The sequence below is a fragment of the Lissotriton vulgaris genome, chromosome 4_1 (assembly GCF_964263255.1).
Source record: "Lissotriton vulgaris chromosome 4_1, aLisVul1.2, whole genome shotgun sequence".
NCBI lineage: Eukaryota > Metazoa > Chordata > Amphibia > Caudata > Salamandridae > Lissotriton > Lissotriton vulgaris.
Genome location: NC_141691.1, coordinates 6,064,195 through 6,086,497, shown reverse-complemented (window position 1 = coordinate 6,086,497; position 22,303 = coordinate 6,064,195). Strand labels below are relative to the sequence as shown.

Here is a 22,303-nt window from a genome sequence, read left to right as displayed (position 1 = left end):
TAGCTGTTGGCGAGAGCAGTCTACTAACTCCCACCCCCATAAAGCCCCACAATAAATGACTTAAAAAGCTCTTCTGGCACCAGAACCTCAGATCTGATTAACTTTCAACCAAATGACAAAGAATTGACCCGAGGCTGCAACTTCAGGACCTGAAGAAATTAAAGGAAGCAAAGACTGCTCCTGTGACAACCAACCTCAACTGCTGAACTATGACTCGTCCTGGACCAGAAACTGATTCCAAATGAAACAGGCACTCTCCTTTGCAAGCCAAAGGGATCTCCAGAAGCCCCTTGGTCTAGAGGTACAAGTCCCCAGCAGCCTGAAGCCAAAACCACACCCAGATCCAAAGAATCACTAACCATCTGGCTCACCGAGGGAATCACCCAAAAGTAAATGTTCTAGTAGATTTTGAGATAAGTAGTTTTAACCTCCAGCAAGTTCCGAGCGGCTACTATTTACCCCTGCGCTCCAGGGGCATCTCAGTGACCAAAGGCTGAGCTTGCTTCTACCATGGCTCATTGATGGGAACTACCTTGGATTGATGCTGTCACTTGAAGGAACCCTGCAGCATCCTCGACCTGTGACACCTTTGATGTTGCATCCCATTCCTCAAATCAATGCCTGTTCTTCAGCACCAGGGGCAGCAAAGGCTACTCTATCCATTTTTGTGTCTACATTTATATCAGATTTTACTTTATTTCTTTAAACTGGTGTTGAATTTATTTTATTTCATGACAATTAGTTGTAATCCATGTTGGTACTCTCAAAGTCTTATTTCTCTAATGAAGCCTGACTGAACTGTGCCACACTACTAGGACTGACCCAGGGATTTATTAGTATGAATCCAAAGGAACTGTTTGGGGTATTTTGAGATTATTGCATAGTGAAGTCTATCCAGCCTCACTGCATAATAATCCATTATTCTACAATAGCATTCTTCCATTTCATGGGAGACAGGCATAAAAAAAGCAGGCAAGGCTAAATTAAGATGGATATAGGTCATACTGGCGATGTTGTGTTCTACTAGCCATTACCCCTACAGAGCTAGTTCCACTATTGTTTATGCGCCAACCTCGCCTTTGGTCAGGCCTACTGATGCCATCACAGTTTTCCCAAGGGTGCAGTCTACCTTTCCAGCAATAGAGGTCTGTAGCTCAACCAGGGTAGGATGATACCCTGAACCCTTTTTTAACAGGCCCCTCATTGTGTCCCTACACACTGCACAATGAGAAGGATGACAACTTCGCTCCTTCCTCACTGCTCCATGGGGGGGTCTCTATAAAACATAAAAAAATAGGTGTAGATTTGCTTGCTGTGCAATAAATTGAAGTAATTTCCCTTCTGTTCCTTTCCCTGCAGCAAATATTTCCCATGTGCTCGAATAATTCACCAACAGGAAGGTGCAGTTTAAAAACCTGTTTCCCCTCTTCCTACAATCCCCACTAGAAGGAGGAGTAGAAATAACCTGTGATTATATGGGTATGTGTACACCACAACTATTTTAGTAAAGATTCAACCCCATGCATCAGTTCAGTAGATTTATATCTTTCCTCCAATTCACATGGCGCACTTGTGTTGTCCCTTTGTATTCTGAGTCCATATAACAATTAATAATTAATTGTGGGTTTGTAATGCGCTAGAATCGACTCCTGAAGGAGTATCTCTGTGCAGTAAACCCCTGGGGAACCCGTCCTGGCATTCCCAGTGAGATGGTCCCTACTGGGTATCCACAAGGTGAAACCAGGCATCCCCCGCATATGTGGCGGGCCGTTGTGGATTTGAGGCAAGCTAATGCCCAGAGTTGCCAAGTGTGATCCCTGGTTAGAGTAGGCACCGAGGTGAGAATTATTGAGTCCCCTGACCCTGGTCCACGACCCTGCCGTGTCGGGAATTGAACCCTGGTCCCGGGCCATCCTCTGCTCCCGGGTCTGCCGCCTCTAACCAGTGAGCCACACCACTCCACATAACAATGAAAAAGAGATCAGAACAACAAGTGTACATTATTCAGAGTTAAATAAGTAATGTTACATTTAGAATCCTAGATAGGACTTATAAGATATCTAAATTTCTAGGTTTTTAGTCTCTCTGCTGGTCATTGTAAAATATCCGATGATCCGATGAAGATGTCTTGAAAGCTGTGCGGTGCTATGAAAACCCAAAATCCACATGTGCATAAATTGATCAATCACATGTGCACTTTATTGGTTGTTGCTAGAGCAGGTCTTTTGCATTAAGTATTGCTTGGTATTCAAGTCCGGCCTCCAGAGGATGATATAACACTTGGGAATGAAGATGCATCCCAGTAACCCAGCAGCTGAAGACAAGATAGCGAAGATCTCCACCGCCACCATATACTTCCCCTGTGTGCTCAGATACGCGGGTATGAAAGCGATCCAGACGGCCAGAAACACAAGCATACTGAAGGTGAGGAACTTGGCTTCGTTAAAACTCTGCGGCAAATTACGGGCATAAAATGCAACCATAAAGCTGACAGAGGCCAACAAGCCTAGATATCCCAACATCAGATAGAAGAAGAGAACGGAGCCCTCATCACACTGGATGATGGTGGTGTCCTGTATCTGTATCTTCACTGGGAACGGAGGATCAAGGAGCAGCCAGAGTGTGCAAATCAGGACTGGAGCAAATGAACAAAGAAGGACAACTCCACTCGGCATTCTGGCCCCAAGCCACCTTGAAGAGCGGCTCAATGGGTCGCGAGCATTGAATGCTATAATCACAGTGATGGTCTTGGCCAGGACAGTGGAGATACTGATGGCAAAGCTAATACCAAAAGAGTTTTGTCGGAGCATACAGGTCACCATCGATGGATAGCCAATGAAGGTAAAGGAGGAGAGGAAACAGAGCATGATGGCAAAAAGAAGCACATAGCTGAGAACTCGGTTATTTGCTTTGACAATTGGTGTGTCTTGGTACTTTCTGAAGGCACAGAAAACAAACAGAGTGATTAGGAAGAGAAGACTGGTTAAAAATGAAAGAGCTGTCCCCAAAGGTTCCCCAAAGGAGAGGAACTGCAGAGTTGTGGAGAAACATTGCGTCTGTCTTTCATTTGGCCACTGTTGTTCAAGACATGGCCAACAGTCAACTGAATCTGAAAGGAAAGAATGAGGCTGTGGATAAGAATTTTATGCAAATGAAATAGTGTATGGACTGGCTATCAGGTTAGGTTTCGCACAAATTATAAGCTAATAAACAACAACAATCCTGTTTACAATAACAATTTGCGTAATTGTATTGTCTGATTAATTGAGAAAGTGTTGGGGTCTTGTTGAAGATGAGAAGCCTCGTACAAGTATTGGCTATAATGCAGGAATTATGTAGTGGATGAGTGGTTGAAGTAGGCATAATCTGTTTGGTGGTAGTAGGTTTTTTCAAAATCCTAGATTGAATTCCTTTGATTATTTATAGGTCACAATCTTTAGTTGTTACTCTTGACAAGAGATATCATCTCCAATCACAGATTAACAATTTGGGTGAGTCGGGCATATCTTTGCTGAGCAGCAGAATGGCCGCTCCTTAGAGGGCTCTGCCTGTTGAACCTAATCTGTTCTTTCATCTGTTATTCTAGGGGTGCCTGACACTGTAAAAATATATGTACGTCTTTGCACTACACTCGTGACTTACCTGCTGTAAGCAATAACTCGGCGGTTGCTCTCAAGGCTCATATTGAGGCATGTAAAATTGGTCCTCCTGGGGGCTGGTGTGTATTGGCTGGGATGTTGTGGTTGGATGGAACATACTACTTGGGCTGCTCCCACTTGCCACACCTTGTGCTGTGCTCACGATGGCTGGTTATTGCTGTTCGGGGATCAAGGCTGGCTGTGTCCCCTGAGCTATGAGCAGGACCCACCTGATGCCCCTTTGAGAATGCTGTGCTGGAAGGGCGTCCCATGATTCTCCCCTTTCATTTTTGGGCACCCCATCTACCTGATATCCCTGGAGGAGGGGGCTCGGGCTGTGGCACTATAGGTGTGCCCACGCCCAACTGCTTAGACCAGGGGGTGCCCAGGGCTCAGGGGTCACCAGCTCCCTGTCACCTGTGGAGTTTCTGCTTATTCTTCAGCTGGTGCTGTCTCCCACTTGCCTACAGCAACCTCAGCTTTGCCTGTCTCCGGCATCCGGGCTGGTGCATCTGAGGGCTGAGTGGTGTGCTGCTGCATCTGACCTGGCAAACCCTGCTGTGGAGCCTGGAATCAGCTTGTGGGCTGGCCACTGGGGTGGAATGCGCTCCCGCATGTAACATACAGCCCTGTTCCCCAGGCTATCCACGCCTCCATGAACAATTGGGACTCGGTACGGGTGTCACGTGGTCTACATCTCTCACAGAGGCCATTCTTCCCTTAGCAAACCCAAAGGGGATGATGGACGGAGTGTTGAGCATTGCAAGCACTCACCCCCAGTCAACTGATCTAGGGTTAATCCATCATCATTCTTTAGCTCACTCCCCCACCCAAGTTCAGAAATGGCCATGTGCAAATCAGTCTGACCCGGTGCCTCATGGGAACAGTCCAGCCCGAACTACCAAGCCATGTCTTCCTTGGACAGGAAAAAAGCATCTGGCTAATCAGCCGTCATCAGCCAGGCTAGCTTGAATCCAGTGGCAAAGTGAGCAAGGGACCCATGTCTGGGCATACCCTGCCAACTTAGGGTGAACAAAGCAAAACCAAAGTGTATTGCATTCTTCCCTTTGGGCTGCAGTCCACATATCGTAGTGTATCCCTTTTCTAAACAGTTGCCAACCTGCTGGACTATACCAGTGAGGCCCTGTGTCACCTAACATTGGGCAGCCCATGAAATCTACACTCACCCACCACACCTGTTACACTCCTTCCAGGTGTCCTGTTGCTGGCTACACTAACTGAGGAGACTTGGCGCTAGCGCCACTCCTGAGTGTGCTCGTGCCCCCTGGGGTGGTAGGGGCCCAGGGTGAGGTGGGTCTATGCAAACCTCTGCTTTCCAGGCTGAATATATCAGCTCGCAATTTTATTCCAACCTGGTAGCGATTGCCGGCTTGCCCTTCTCTACTTGACTGCTCCTTGCTTCTGTTTGCCAGAGCCGATCACAGCTCCCATTGCTCATCATGGACAAACACAATGCCAAAGAATCGAAGCTTTCCTTTGAGAACAGGTATCTCACTCGCCTTGCTAACTAGTGTCAAGATCCAAAGCCCACTGCAGCTAGTCTGGGGGACAGCGATTCACCGGATATACCACTGCACATTATTTATGGATGATAAAACAAGACTGAAAACCATTGGATCTAAACTTGACCTTCTAACTGGCATCAAATAATGTGTCAACAAAATCTGACTTGACCAGCTGGGAAACTGGGTGTAGATGATTCCAGGCTGACTCTAAAGAACATTTGCTACAAATGGACAAGTGTCTCAACATTATAAAAGCTACAAATGAAGATCTGGAAGCACAGTCCAGACAAAACAATCTCTGTGTTCGACAATCTAGAGCTATCACCTGGATGAAGGACTATGATGGGAACTTGCTGAGAGAACACTTTTGAGAAGGCCTGTTGGTGGTCTTCATTGTGGAACGTGCCCACCTCTCTCTTGACCAAGGTTGCCTGTGGGTGTACTGGTGTGCCTCATAGTAGCATGCATATTCAGCTACCGAGACCATGATGTAGTCATGTGACTGGCACATGAATGTGGATCACTTCAGAACCAAGGTAACAAAATCTCATTTTACCCATATGTCACCCTAACAGTGCAAGCAGCCTGCCGCAACTTCCTACCTGCCCAAAAACTCTTTCAACAAGCGGATGTACCCTGACAAATTGCAGGATTAATTTGAATGCAAAATGCACCTTTTTTACTAATGTTCTAATTTGCAAAAACTGTAACCAAGATACTGTAGTCCCTGCGGACTCACTTCACTCATCAGTCGGAACCCAGATCAGTGATAATAAATGATTGACTACAGTGAAGGAAATCTTCAATTGTTTGCCTTCCTGGGTTTTTCTGGGTGTGGTCTATATCTCTTTAACCTCCTATAAATATGACTGCTGTGCTATTAGCAAGGTAACTCCAAGGCAGAGCTCGCTTTATTCATCATCATCTGTCTGGCCACAAAGCCACCTATGCAGGGGTGTTCGCCGTGTGTTTCCTTATCCCTGGAGGCTAATGCAAAGCAGCCTAATTGAGCAGTTGGTGTGGGTGCAGGGTTGTGGATTGCTTTGTTTATGCTGTTGTTTAGTTTTCTGACTTTTTTCACACCCTTTTCGACACCATGCTGCCACAATTTCTCAATCTACAGTTGTCATATGCTGGAACCATGACACTAGCCACCAACAGCCTCTTCATATGACACTCCCCTGGGGATAATATAGCCAATATCTCTTAGATTACATTTGCGGGCTTAATGATCATAAAAAATCATGCCTTGTTTATGCCTTTTCACAGAGACACAAAATAGCCATTTGCTTTTTACAAGAGGCACATTTTAGAGGCCTGCAAGCACACTGATGTATTCTCCTTCCTACTGATTCAGTCTCCTGCATACTCAAACTACACTAGGGATGTTGCTGTGCTTTTACACAAAGATCTGCCATGACAGTTATCTCACTCTCTCACAGATCCTGAAGGGTAAAATAATATACCAGCAGGTTCATTTCATAGTGATGGTGGCCACAGTGTATAAACTCAACTTCTACAAACTCCTAACTTCTTTTCGGGGATTTGTACAAAAATCTCCTGCTTAGGCCGCTGGGTTCTCATATGGAGGCATGACTTTAATGCCATCATGTATACCCAATTGGATCTCTCTGGGGCCTCACAAAGTCCACATCCATGTGGCCCTCTAGCCCTAAAAAGATAGTCCATGACAATTGCCTGCTAGACGACTGGGGAAAAGCACACCCTCTGACTCGAGTGAGCACTTGAATTTTAGCCTTTTAAAAGACTTGGTCCTGACTTGATTTCTGGCTGGTGTCCAGGGATAGCCAATCTTGGATCTCCTCGCTATCTCACCTACCATGTGCCGTTTCTGTCATGCTATAGTCACAGATTCTGAAGGTGCCTCCTTGTGCCTTTTCTTGGTGCTTGCCAGAGGGAGCACTACTAGACGCAACCTTTTGGGAGGAGATCCGTGATGACATATTGAAATATTTCACACATAACTTAGACTCTGTCCAATCCCCATCCACACATTGGGAGGCATTCAAGGTGTTAATAGGGGGCACATTTATTGCAATCCAAGTTTCTGAAGGCCATCAGGGGTACTCTAGCTAGACTTAAAAGAGATATTCAGTCTCTGGAACAACTTTACTCCCACTCTAATGGCACTGACATCCTAGCCTGCCTCTGAGACAAACTCTCGGAATTCCAGGAGGAATCCTTCATGAAAGTCGCTTTTTACACAACCATTCTCAAACTAAAAGGTATGAGGAGGGCAGCCGCCAGAGCAAGACACTTGGAAATATCTTACATACCCCTTGAACCTCTGCTTAAATCACTGACCTCCTGGACTCCAAACCTGTGTCCCCCACAACTGAACTTCTAGAAGTCATGACCTCCTTTCATGCCCAATTATATTCCAGGAACCTAACACTAGATACTGCCGCAAAGGTTAATTATTGTGGCACTCTACAGCTGTTATGGTTTGATAATATGTATTTGTAAAGCTCAAACATATCACCCATCAAGGGGTTCAAGGCGTTGGAAGCCATTGGAGATATAAGGTCAGCTATTGTCCAGAGTCACATGACGTTGAGCTGAGCTGCTGCGGGCGATTGAACCATACTCCCTGTGCACCTGAGTCAGCCACTGTGGTGGCTGCATCACAACTCTCCCACACATTCCATGATTGGTCATGTTTACAGTGCCTATGTAGACACATCCATTCCCATAGAAGACATTGGCTTGCTCAAGATGCCAATGCCCTCTGCACCTATCCTTGATGCCTTCCCCACTTACCCTTCCTCCTATTTCTGAACCCACCTGATTTGAAGAAATTGATCAAGTTATTAGAAGCCTATTTGGTGATAAGGTGCCTGACATTAATGGGCTCACCACTGACTTTTATCAAAGAGAATACCTCATTACTAGCTCCTGACTTAGCCATGTTTCAGGACACCCTTGACACAGGAGCACCATGACCTTCACTGAAACAGAGAGGTATCATTATACTCCTTAAACGATGAAAACCTGCCAATCTCTGTGATTCTTATCGACCCCTCTCATTAATATTTGTGGAAAGTAAAATCTTTCCCATGATCCTTGCAAATGGACTGCATCCTCCCCTACCTATGATAGTACGACTGGATCAGTCAGGCTTCGCCCCTGGCCACTCAGCATCTCACAATCTTCACACAATATATGCAGTCACGCACCGCCTTGAGCTGTGTGTCTCGGCAATTGCTGACCTACTTGATGCTACTAAGGAATTTGATTTGCTGCAATGAGAATACCTCTTTCCCTTTCTAGCCCAGCTGGGTCATAGCCCTGGCTTTGTCAAACAAGTGCAACATCTGCACACCCTCCACACAGCATGGTTAAGCTTAAATAGACAAATCTCTGACCCTCTTCTAGTTACATGGGGCATGCAACAGGGGTTTCCACTGTACCCACTCTTTTTTGCAATCACAATAGAGCCATTGGTGGCAAGGTTTTGCCAACACCATGCAAAGAGGGGCATTGGATTCACCTTCAAGGGACTGGTAGTGACCTCGTATGTGGATGATATCACTCTGTATACCTGCAGACCCAAGGAGTTATTTGATGTTTTACTACCAGCTGTGTTATAACTGGTGCCTCCATCATAGCAAAGTGCTTAGAGATTGAGGTTGTGCTAGTATTGTTTTGCTATTCCTGGGTGCCTAAGCAGTATATGTGAAGGAAAGTAAGTGTGTTGTGACTTTACTCAAAAGTAAAAACTTCACTGTGGTGGATTCCTACAACTGTATTACTGTGTTTTATTGGCAAATGCTTTACTCATTGCCTCTTAGGTAAGACTGACGGCTCATACCAAGATACCAAGTGGTGAGCAGGGGTTATTTTAGAAGTGTAATCCTCCTTATCCTAACTAGACGGAAGGGTCCCCCATTTCCAACCACACTTTCCTTTAGTACAGAATTCATTACAATGGCTTGCCTTAGGGAAAGCACTGGACTTCTAATATTATAATTTACTATTCCAACTCGTGTCTACGCATCAGTAGGGAAGGTGTTGGACTTTAAATCGAACACCAGTCTAGCCACCTGCTCTCTAAACTTGTTGTAAAGTCTTGCATGGTAAAACATTGTGACCTAGCGAGGCAGCCATTGCTGAGACAGCCTTCTAAAGGCACTGTGTAGTTTAGACTGCTGGGTAAACAACGTTTTCTGCCAAGCTGACCCCACCCTTCCACAGAACAGAGACACAAAAGGCTCAATGTCCAAGGTGAACAAGAGCCTCATACAGCTAGATATCACCCACTAGGAAAAGAGCGCTCCTCCATTTACCCTGGCTATCGAGTAAGATGTACTCATTGTAAATAACCTTCTCAATCCCGTCTTTCTTTTTACTACAAACAACAAACAGGAACGATCTTAGCAATGTGTCTAACGTCTTCTCTATATCCAATGACACGACCATCGGCATTCCAGAGCTCTCAGAGTTTTTTTCTAGATTCAGAAAAAGTGCTGTAAGTCCATCTGTGTTCCTCGCTAGTATAACTCTACTCTGGTCTGTTTGAACCAGGTCCACCATCAATTGTGCCAATCAAATGGCCAATATGTTAAGTAGTACTTTTTACTCCACATTTAATAATGGCAATTCCATGTAAGACTTAAAATCAAGAGGAGCCCGATTCTGGTTGGGCAGTACCACTACAATTATCTCTGTTATTGTGCATTGGTGTCTTCCCTTTTCCTAAGCATTGTTATGCATAGCTAAACATTTGGGAGCAATCGTCCACGTATATGTTGAATAGAACTCTACCCGTAATATACGTGGCAACAGTGTTTTAGCTTTTTCTGGCTCCTTCATAGCCACTTTGATCTCTTGTACTAATATTAGTGAGTCTAGTTCTTCTATCTGGGTCACTGATATGGTGGTTATGAGATCAATCTCAAATATGATGTAAACCATTGTCCACTGGTATCAGCCACCCTGTCGTAAAGGTTCTTGTAGTAGTTAGCAAGTATGTTATTTGGGGCAGCCTATGCACTATGGCCTAGATGTAGCAAGCCGTTTGCGAATTGTAAAGCCCAAAATTCGCAGAATTTCGGCATTTGCGAATTACAAACGGTCTTTTTGCAAGTTTTGGCATGCATCAAAAATTTGCAAATTAAGGAATCGCAAAAATGTGCTATTCCTTATTTTGCCATAGCATTTAAGGAATCGCAGTTTTGCGATTCCTTAAATGCTTTGTATATAGCATTTTTCATTTGCGAATTTTGGTTAAGAAATCACAAATTACCACCAACTTGTAGTTGATGGTAATTTGCGAATTCTTTTAAAAATGCACAATTTGTAATTTTTGAAGGTGGCATGTGATGCACACACATACCCATAGGGCATGTATGTGCACCATATGCACACACATGTACATTTCAGGGGTGCAGCAGGGTGCCCTTGAGACACCCCTGCACCCTTGAAATAATTCTCAAATTTGCGATTAGCAAATTGCGAATCGCAAATTGAGATTTATTTCACAATCATTCATATGGGCCTCCTGGCCCATAGGAATAAATAGGAAATTATTCCTTATTTTCGAATTCACAAATTGCGAATTCGCAAATAAGGACGATTAAGAAATTGCTAAAAAATAGCAATTTTCTACATACATTCCATTTTGCGATTTTTAAATAGCGATGTCTTAAAAATCACTATTTAGAAATCGCAAACGGGAATCTTGATACATCTGCCCCTATGTGTCCAGAAGTGTTATGGAGGGCACTTTTTGAGATTCATTTTGCTTCCCTCTGAGTGCTGCCTGGCTAAACAATCCCAATAATGAACCCTCTGAATGCCCATGTTAATTGTATCACACACTTTTGATGCACCAATACGGACCCCTCATATTCATTTAAATATTTGTCAATGTAGCACCCCTCCTCCACCCTAGCAGCTTCATCTAGCACGTTGCAGCCCCAAGAAAGTCTCCATGATATGAGTTCAGCTACTGTAATGGACAATAACAGTAAATTATTGATTGACAGTGTATGTTGTGTGTCCGTATCCCCACGTGTCAAATAATATGTCTAGTGTAGTGTATATTTCTTGTACCAGTGATTAGAAAGAAAACTCCATGAGTTCTTAGTGTGCCTCCCCATCTGTCAATCAGATTCCACTGACTTAACCAAATCAAAAAAGGTTGGGCATGCACCATTTGTTACCATATTAAAATCCCCTCCTATAAACGCCTTATCTCTGAAGGATAGCAGTGCTGAATTCAGCTCCATTAGATCTTGTATCTGATTCACATTATGCCTGTATATGAACATTAGCGCTCACTGTGTACCTTTCAAAAGGCATTTTCATATCACATAACAACCCTCAGTACAAATTTATGTGAAGCCCAACACATATGGAAAAAGGTGAGTATGTGGTTCTGCATAAGTGCCTCTGCCATTTCATTTCCAGATTTCTGAGCTCAGCTGCCATAAGATGGGTTTCCTGGACATATGCCACTTGAGATTTTCTGCGTTTTAGGACAAGACTTTACGTCTCTTTGCTGGGGCATCCAGCCCTTTGACATACCACCTGAGCCAATTATATCCTCCTAATTGTGCCATCTACTTTGTCTTCATGAACCAGTGCCCCGGGATCTGCTCCTATATTAGTTATCTGTTGGACACCCTTGTCCCAACTCACCAGCCCCATCCAACAGCTTTCATTCTGATAAGTGTATTAGTAGCTACTTCCATCTTATATTTGCCAAAGCCCTAGAGATTAGCAAAACAAGTTTTCGAATAATGCCTTTAGTTGTTATTTCCCTTCCCCAAGCTGGAGTTATCAGAACTCATCATGCAGAAGTCCCTCCTGGAAGTTCAATTTGAGCGTCTCCTCAGGAACAACTATACATACAAAATTCATATTCCAGATAGACTCCCTATCCATTCAAAAATTGTACAGTAACCCATTGATCAAGTAGGTCTGCCATGTTCTTTATATGTAAGTTTCGGAACTGAGTGCTTGATCAGCAAAGTTAAATATACACATACAAAAAGCCGGGGGATAAAGAGATGTGTGAGTTTCTATGATTACATATACAGATTGGTTTCATCAGCATCGAGGAAAAACAAAGTAAATCTTATTAATCAAATGTGCCCATAGCAATTACATTGATGTTATGTATATGCATGTGATAATGCGTTTGAAATTGATACATAAAATGTATAAATAGGATGAGACAAACAGTATTTGCCCTTTGCTCGTGCAGTATATTGAGACATAAAAATTCCAAGATGGCCACTACTTTCTCCTGAGTGAGTATTGACACTAGATGGCGGGCCTAGTCCTTTCTCTTTGACTAATGTAAAGGGCGGGCCAGGAGGACGTAGTCGCTTCCTGCTAGATGAACGAGGAAGAGAGACGCCTTGCTGAGACGCGACCGGTCTTCGCCATGGCGGTAAGTTTAAAAATGGGTTCGGGAATAGCACTTGACAGTTTAAAACATGATGGAGACAATTGTGCCTTGGCGCTCAATAGAGACTGGGTTTAATTAATTTGGAAGGCGCGATGTACAGATGCACCCGGTCTGACGTGTCTTTATTTGTTTCTGGTTGTTTAATTAAGTGAAAAAAGAAATAACCGGATGAGGAGTGCGCACCCATATCGATTGGAAACACGAGGGGTGCCCGTTATTTTATACAATTTTAAGGAATACAAGTCAGCTCTAGAAGAGATATATGCACTACGAGGGGCAGCTTAAAAAGATGATGGGACACCACTAAGATTGATGTGGTAATGAACAGTATGAAATCGGTGTTGCATACTGCTGCTAGAGAAATAACGCGTAGTATCATGGACGTATTTTTAAACAGGGTTTGGACCGGTATTTGGAAATGTGGTGAAAATTGGTTGCATTTCGGGGGCAACATAATGAGGCATACATGTGGAAATATAACAGACCTGTATAGAATGCCTGGACTTTCCCCCCTAAACAACTAAAATAAGATTGGTTTATTATTTCAGATGGAACTTATTATGGCTCCTGCAGTGCTTTATTAAATAACAGACTACTGAGTGACTAAAAGAATAGTGAAGTACAAGAATACAAAAGAATAATTCTCACTTCCATGATCACAGGCTTTTAAGGTAAGCCGGTCGACTGGGATCTGTCACTAAAATATTAAGTAGTAAGATGTATCACACAAATGTACAAAATCTTTTCTAAATACCGGTACTGTTTGGTTTTATAGGACTAATGACAAAGGAATTTTACGGTTTTTATTGAATTATACGCAAATACGCCACTCACCATACTATACTTTTCTGGTAAGTGGAATTCATTAAGTTGAGAGTTTCCATGGGTATAATTGGATAAAAATGTGGCCAGTATGGGCACTGATACATGCGTTTGAATAAAAGACACTGAGGCAGAAGTGGTGGCCAACTTGAGAAACAGGTGTTGTAGGGATAACTCAGAAATGCATGAATAATGCCAGCATAGTATAACCATGTGAAGAAAGATGGCCACAATAATTGGATATACTCAACTTGCTATATGACATCAAGCATACCAAATTGATTAAGCAATTGTATAGTGATTTACAATATGAATTCAAGATCTGAAAAATGATATTGATATATGTTAGTAGCTCCAAATGGAAATGGAGGAAAACAAGGGTTGGAGTTGACTAAGTACGGATGTGTAAAGGTGGCTTTGTAACTATGAGTTTTACTGATTGTATGTATTTGTATACTAATTTGCAGCCTTGAAAAAGCCCGTGGAGGGCGAAACGCGCGTCGGCTGTGACGATGTGGCAAGAATAATCAATAAATAAGAACGTTAACAACCAATGGACTCTGTGCTATCTAAATAACTGTGTGGACTGGAAAAGAATTGAAGTACTGAACTGATTGTACTGGATAATAGTTACGAGTAGGGATGTGCACTGGTTAAATTGTTTCTATCTATGTTCTTTATATGTGCTGCACCATCCAAACCCAACTAGAGGTCCTAGGTTAACCTCCCACATTACCTTGATTATCCATTAGCTTCTACCTTTCCAATCGCACCCTTTCCTGAGAGAAGTTCAGCCTTTATCGGTGTCTAGTCCGGGCCCTGAATCACAGCCCTCAGTTCACTCTGACCATCCCTGTTATCTTCTAAGACTGTATGTTCAGTTTCTGACCCTGAATCCAATGAGCTTTGATCTCTTCAGACATCCACTGCCCTAACGCTGTGAAATCACAAAATGATTGTATTCAAGACATGGTCAATTTATTATGGTCAGTGTTATCTAGCTGCTTATAATCGTTGGTTGCAATCTCAATAATTCAGGAAACTGCAATGAAACGTCTCTGTGGGCCCCTAGAAATGGATGCTTGCCGGGTAAAAAGCGGAGGTGATGCACTGTTGAAAATATATTTATTTATTTTATTTATTTATTTTAAAGGTTTTATATAGCGCTGGCTGGACCCAAGAGTATCAGAGCCCTTTACATAATTAGGTTACAACATCGAGAGCATATCACACTGGGAAAAAAATAATAAAAATTGCTAATATAGAATACGGGCAATCAAGCTTTCAGAGTAAAAAGAAGTTCAAATAGGAAGTAGTAGATTGAGGAGTAGATCATGAGGGCAGTGAGGAAATATATATTAGCGCAAGTGTTAAAAGAAAGTGAAAGCTTTTAGGAAAGATGGAGGGCGGAGAGGTGAATAAAGATAGAGGGAACCCTGCAGAAGTGGAGAATAGAGGGGGTAAATATAGCCAGAGAGGTCAGTAAAATTAAGATCCCCAACATTTGTTGAGAAGAAACAGTTTGAGGTTCTTTTTAAAGAGAGGGTAGGATGGGTTACTGCAAAGATCTTTGGGAAGAGTATTCCAGATAGAAGGGGCGTTGCCAGAGAATTAGCGTGATTGAGTTGCTTTCTTTTTTAGCTGAGGAGGGATAAGGACAAGAGCGTTAGTGCTTCTCAAAGTTCTAGTACATCCTGCTTTTTGGAGTTTATCTGGGAGGTAGGAGGGGGTGTTTTGGTGAAGGGATTTGTGTGTGATGCATGCAGTCTTGTAGGTGGATCTGCCTTCAATTGGTAGCCATTTGAGGTTTTTGAGGATTGGAGAAATATGATCATAGCGCTTACAGTCAGAGATAAGCCTGGCAGCGAGATTGAGAACGGATTTAATAGGGGCTAGGTGAATTTTAGGGGTGGAAAGGACCAGTGATTGTACAACAGATTTAAAGTTATCAGCTGGAATGAAGGGTTTGATTTTTTTAGGATGATGAAGAGTGAAGAGGGCACCTTTTCCTGAGTCTTTGATGTGGGGTGTGAGATTGAAACTCTGATCGACACTAATGCCGAGGGATTTGACAGAATTGTGTCGATGTGATTGTCCAGCTGTATCAGGATGCATTTTTCGAGGGCTTTGGATAGTAAAGGAAGGTTGGAGAAGGGTGCAGATTGTTTAAGTCATTGGGATCCACCGCTGTGTTTTTAACGGTTGGGGTAATTTGGATCAATTTGAGGGAAGCAGGAACGATACCAGTGGCAAAAGAAGAGTTGATAATATTGGTCCAGAGAGGGGCAAAGATATGTTTACGTTCTTGAACCAGATGAGCAGGAAGAGGATCTTTGGAGTGTGAGGATGGTTTAAGTTTGGAGATGATGTTGAGCACATTTTTTGATATTGGATCAAAATCACTCCATGAAGCGTTGTTTTTTAGCTGGAGATCTGTAGAGTGAAGTTTGAGTTGGGAGACAGAGAGGAGGAGTTGTGAGGGATCATGGGGGGAGTGGAGGAAAGTACCAGGGGGATGCTGATGGTGGGGCGTTGGCGTAGTGAAGAAGGAGCTGGGAGGAAGGATTGTTCGATCTTGGTGACTTTATCTGAAAAGAAGCAAGCAATTTATTCACATCTTTCAATAGTAGCTAGTAATTTAGGGGGGCAGAGGAGCTTTGGTTTTTGACAATGTTAAAAAGTTCCCTGGGATGATTTTTAGCCTGATCATGTTGAGAACGGAGGAAGGAAGCTTTTTCATTTAATGTGTGTCTTTTGTCATTGGCCCTAGCAGTTCTAAGGTGGGTAAGATTTGAGGTGGAAGGTTGGTTCCTCCACAAGCGTTGGGACTGCCGGAGAGCTTGTCTCTCTTTGATTAGGTCAGAGTTGAACCAGGTTTTAGGCAGAATATATTTTGGGAGCTTTAATTTGGTTGGGGTAATTTGGTCAAGGGCTCTGTGTCCTAGTTCTCAAAACACTCCTCTGTATCTCTGCCTTCTACAGCTTCTGAGAAGCCCACAAGATACACATGATTGCACTGTTAACAAACCTCAGTAACTTCCAATCCATTTACCCAATGAGAAATGTCATGTCTGTATGTGGCTCACATACAATATATCGAAGTGCCAACAGTGCAAATGTATTGATTGTGACCCTTTCATTCAGTAGTTACTGCATAAAGCTTGGTCTCAAATTATGTTTTGGTATCAAGGATTGCTTGTAGTATGACCTCAAATTTGCAATTGTGTAATTTCAGCACAGCTTCCCTAGCTGTTGGGGCATTATACGTCAAAACGTCATTAATTTGCTGCACCATAACATCTTTGTGACCAATTTAGACGTTTCTGTTTCTTAGTTTTCACCATTCATCTCCGTCAAGACATCCACTAGGTGTGTGTCTATTACCTGTTCGTATTATTGCCAAAACATAGGGCACATTGCTTCCTGCTACGAGGCTGGATCTCCGTGCCCATTTGCCAATGAGTACTCTACATTCTCTGCTTGCATCAGTTGGGCTTCCCTGGAAGCCCAGCCACTGCTCAATCCTTACCTGCTTAAGCTGCTGGTCCACTCATATGTCTTCAAAGAGGTAATTATAATTGTAATTGTAATTGTAATTGGGATTGGGATTTCTAGAGCTCATAATCACTGCCAGGTCTCTAAGCGCTGTGAGAGCCGAGCCCAACCTTGGCACGTCTTGCAGAGAGTGTCATGTATATTTGGTTAGGTTGGGCCCCAGGCTTCCGCAAAGAGAAGTGATTTTGGCTTCTTTCTAAACTAGGGGAGAAAGGTACCGCCATACGTGAGTTTACTCTGTCTCTTACTTAATCAATCACACTTACGCAGCCCCCTAACAAATACTGCAACTCAACTTATTACTCAACTTATCACAACTCACCTTATTACAAACGGAGTTCCTTTTCTTGAGGAAATAATTTCCTACTGTTGCCCTTGTAGGGAGCACCTGGGCCACCACACCTCTGCGTCCAAACATTGCGTTTTAGTAATCAGGGCTGCAACTCTTCTCAACAGGGCAACCCTCCTCTTGCTGTTCTGAGCCTGGAGGTAATTCCGTCCATACGTGGGGCCTCCAGCTGTCCAGGCAGTGAGGGTGCCAGCAGGCTTTTGCCCATTTCTGATATTTCAGACTACTGATTTGCCCCACAGCTCTGTTTCAGATGCTCATCACAGCATGGCCGCCTATTGTTCTGAGCGGTAGCTGCCATCTTGTCATGCAGCTTTTCTCCTTTGTTCTCTGCTTCTTTTTGTAAAGACTGGGGGAAAGAGAGGAGACCAGTGGGAACTCACTTGATCATTTCCAATTGCTTCACAGGTCCAATGCCATTCCCGGTCACCAAGACCAGAGCAGGTTGCAGCAGGGCTGCTTACGCCCCTGTTCGACCATGGCCTCTTTGGCACTCTACTCACTTTGCATATGACTTTTATTTGCAGAGGGCCTGCTAGGTATCAGGGCAGCCTTCACCATCTCAATCATTGCAGGACCCTCCTGAGACCCTCTCTATTCACGATAGGGGTCACAGGACATACGTTAGCAAACTTTGGGGAAGGCAAAGCCAGAACACCACTGACGTACAACCTACTCCTTTGGGATCATTGCCATGTCCAAGTCACATCTTTTCTTTTTATCTTTTTCTTATCCATGTGGTATTTCCAGTGATAGGTGGAGCATCTTGTTACCATTTCTATTTTGATGTATGATCGGTCTGAGGATTACTGCAGGGCCTATATCTGTATAATTGACTTACAGAATATGAACCCAGCTCTGTATAAAATGCAAGGGTTGGATATACTAGTATTATTAGCAGTAAGTGAAACTCCAGGGAAGGTGAAGGAAGGGTACAGAGGGGGGTCTTCTTCATCATGTGTCCACGAAAACGAGTTGTTTACAGGCAAGTCTTATGTGTAAAGAGCACAGTAACATCTCCATTCCAGTTCTTCTGATGCTCCCAGAGCTGTTGTTCTACTTCTGCTGAGTTTACTGCCCTAAGCCTAGACAAGGCAGGGGGCCACTCTGTTGCTTGAATGGACTCATTGTTATCCAACCATGTTATCAACTCATCAACATGCCAATGCTGGCCTAACGTTGTACTAGCTTGCATATAATACTAATAAGACCTTATTCTCACCTGTCTTATTAGAAATCTCTCCAGCAGGACAGGGGACACAGTCGAAGCAGCAGATGGGCTGCCCTTTCCTCGAAGCCTGTCTGAACCCAGGAGGGCAGCTCTCGCTGCAGAAGGAGCTGGGAACCTGGTGTCAAAGCAGAGGAAAAGTCAGAAAAATAAAGCCTAACTAAGAAACAGAGAGAGTAAACAAACATAAAAAACAAACACATGCACACACTAATAAAGACAAACACACACTGCACACACAGACAGACAGACACACACACACACACCCCTCACACACACACACAAATGCTCTCACACACACACACTTACACAGATCCTAGCTGCACATCTGGGATTTAAGTTCTATACAAACACTGTGACACAGAAGTTCAAATGCACCCCTATGCATAAGATATTGTGTATTCCTTTTTATGTAGGGTAAATACATGACATTCATAAAAGGCACATATCTGAGTGAGGAAGCTGTGCTTTTTGTATCTGTAAACCCTTATCTAATCATAAAAATGTGTGTTGCCCGGTAATAGCCTTCAGTTCCAGGCATGTGCAGCAAAGTCTGACTGAGTGTCAAATATTAACTGAATTTTGATAGAAAGGTGAGATGGCTTGCAGTGCTTATCCTATCTGCCCATACTCACCAGACGCACTGATTCTGTGATCTGAGTGACGAAGAGCTGTCAGCTCGCCATGGTTCTCCCAGCACTTAGATCACACAGAGGGATCTCAGCTGTTTGAAAGGTGTGTGCTGTCAGTGGTTCACAGCTCTCACAGGGCTCAGATGACACATTTGTAGCTTAGTATTAGGATCACTCTGAGGAGCCGGCAGTACTAAGATCACAAGGTGTACTATCAAGTGCTTGGAGAGCATGGGATGTGGGGCCCAGGTAAGCCATAACACCCATTCCTGCATGTTGGTAAAACAGGTTGGATGGGAAGCACATGTGGGCAATGCAGAAAGGGAGATGTGGAACACCACAGCTCTGGCATTTTTTGACCACTCTACCCTTTGCAAGTAGGCAAGGCAAGAGTGGTTTGGTGGCAAAACCTGAACCTTATCCTGGGATAAGTCTGGGACTTTCTTTTAAGACCCTAATAGCTTTTTGCCAAGGAAAGGCAGTTCAGGGATGAATGGCCCACCTCTCTTTGCCCTTGTTAATGTCTCTGGAGCAGTTCTTCCCAAACGTTTTAGAAACACAGCCCACTTTTTAAAATGACATACATTTGTACTGCACCTAGCTAACAGGCATGAGGTGGGGTGTTTTTCTGATGAAATAGTAAATATGCTTTCAAAATGCAGTGAATGAAAAGAATCACATTACCCTTAATTTGGTAAGTGTCATGGACTTACCACATCCTTTGATGTACCTTTATCAGAATGTGGCCATGTTTGCTGGTTTGTTTGCATGGATCCCAAGTCTGACACCTTGGTTTACTTATGATGTGGACACAAGTGCCCTTATAAAGAGAGATTTATAGTTTCTCAAATCAAGTCATATCTGGCATAAAGTCTGATGTTGTTAACATGCTAGAGTTGTGGGTGTTTGAGCCCGGTAGTAGTGCACGGGGCAGGTCCACTGGTTCTGGCACCAAATCCAAACCAAATGATTTTCTGTGTGGACTACTGTGGTCTAAATTAAGTCACAGAGACTTGTGTTCTCCACATGCCCAGAGCTTATAAGCTCATAGACAAGTTGGGGCTGCCAGGTGTCTAAGTAGATTTTCCTTCACTTTAGGTTACTGACAGATAGGCCTCACACAAGGAGCTAAGGCGAGGTCAGCCTTTTCAACTCCTGAAGTCCATTTTCAGAGTGAGTGGTGTACTTTGTGTTGACAAATGCACCTGCCAACTTCCAAACTTTGGTGAACAACGTTCTTCAATGTTTCAAAAGTATTTAAATTGGGTTACTGGTTGAGGGGATAGAACGCTACCCAAGCAACATCCACAATCCTTGTCAGGGTGAAGTCATGAGCAAACCTCAAATTAACCAGTGCGTAACCCTCTCATACCTTGGCACAAAAGCTTTAAAGCTTTAACCCTGAGGCAATGTGTAAAGTATTTATGCACCACTTCAAACAGTAATAAAGTGAACCAACAAGGAAAACCCCACACCAATTTGGAAAAATAGAGTAAAATGTAACACATAATTTAAAAACAAAATCTAAGCACAAAGTACTAACTGTGGTTGTCTAGTTGCACCGGGACGAAGTCATAAGTTTAGGCTGACCGTGTTGGTTCACCTGTCAGCTATAGGGACCAAGCTAGTTATGATGCAGAGTCTTACGTCAAGGGTGTGTTGTGCAGCAGCTGTTCTTAGGAGCTTCATGGATGCAATGCAAGGTTCTGTGTTATCATCAATGATGTTGTTGATGAGGGCCTTATGGTGGGAAGTCCTGCATTGAAGATGCATCATGCCTTGGCTGGTTCAGAAGCAGAGTCTTGCATTATCATGTAGAATGCCATTGACAAGGTGCTTGGGATGCAAAAACCTGTAAGGAGAATGCATAGTACAGCCACAGCTCTTAGGAGGTTGCTGCCAGCAATGCAAAGTCCTGCATCTGGGAATCGTTATGCAGTGGTCCCGATGTGGAGTTTGGTGTCTGACACGTGAATTTTGCTTCCACCACAGTTTGGCTAGTAGTGCACCTTCAGGCCCAATTACCCAGGTCCAGGACTCTTTTGGCACCACTTGGGTGGACAGGACTCACAGCTGCCCGGGTTCATGTGATGGGTTCAAGATGGAGGTAGTCTGATCTGTCCCTAAGGCTTTTGATTGGGAGTAAAGCTAACTAGCCTTTGGAGTCACTCTGGTTGTCACAGGAGGGATTTGATCTGCATCCTCGGTACAGGATGCATGAGGAAATAGAAATTTTTAGGTAGTCAATGTGTCCCCCACTCGCACCCCATCCATGCACACGTGCCCCATGTATGTCATGTAATTCCCTTTCCGTGTCTGCCATGAAGACGCATATGCATTTGCGTCCAACGTTAACATGTCAGTTATTCAGTCCCCCCTGAAAACCACGTTAATTTGGCTTTTAGGCCTATGGTGCCGTCTTTATATGGTGCACTTTTAAATATTGCAAAGCACACGTTCTCCACGTTTTTCTGGCTCAGCCGACCCAGGCCCTTAAATTGAGGCTCCGAGACTTTTCTGTCTCTGAAAGCTGCAGTTTAGGTATGCATCCCTGACCTCTACCTTACATCCTGCCCAGACGAGCGGTGCCCGGCTCGGCCTGGCCTGCCTGCCAAGACGGTATTTTGCCTACAGTTATCTGCTCAACCTCCGCAAAAACACATTCCAGTCTAGTGAAATAGGTAAACATATTCCCAGCTGCAGAGCAAAGGGCCCTGCCTTCCTGTCTCCATGCAAGTAATTTACTGCACCCGTTACCATGGTAGGCCCATGGCCCCCGTACATTGCATGAAGAACCATATGCACGCACTAGCATTCAGTAATGAACGGCCTCTGCCCGAGAGACCTTTTACTTCAGATAAAACATCCTCTAAACACAAGATACCAGATATGCTATAGGTGCAGGTCGTTCTGACATCCCAGACACCAGTCTCCTCTACTAGTGCTAAAGTCAAGCCCCCAGCTCTCCCCAGCTACACGTCTACACCACGTCATGCTCAGTTGCGCGCGCAACCGTGGCAAAGGTTTCTGCTGACCCTGCAAACTTTCTCTAGGCATCCACCCACTTGTGACGTTTCTCTGACTCGTCAAGTGCACGCCTACGTGTACGCCCTTT

The 22,303-nt window shown here is 43.9% G+C and overlaps 1 protein-coding gene across 1 annotated transcript in view; it reads right to left on the bottom strand.

Annotated features, from left to right (window-relative positions):
- Positions 1–2,198: 2,198 nt before the first annotated feature.
- Positions 2,199–22,303, bottom strand: part of LOC147718195 (extracellular calcium-sensing receptor-like) — a 73,081-nt gene continuing 52,976 nt past the window's right edge. Inside the window, exons 3-4 of the mRNA XM_086967159.1 lie at positions 18,551–18,674; positions 2,199–3,109 (exon numbers count right to left, since the gene is read on the bottom strand). Of these exons, the coding sequence (XP_086823285.1) occupies positions 2,199–3,109; positions 18,551–18,674 (1,035 nt within the window). The remainder of the gene's footprint in view (positions 3,110–18,550; positions 18,675–22,303) is intronic.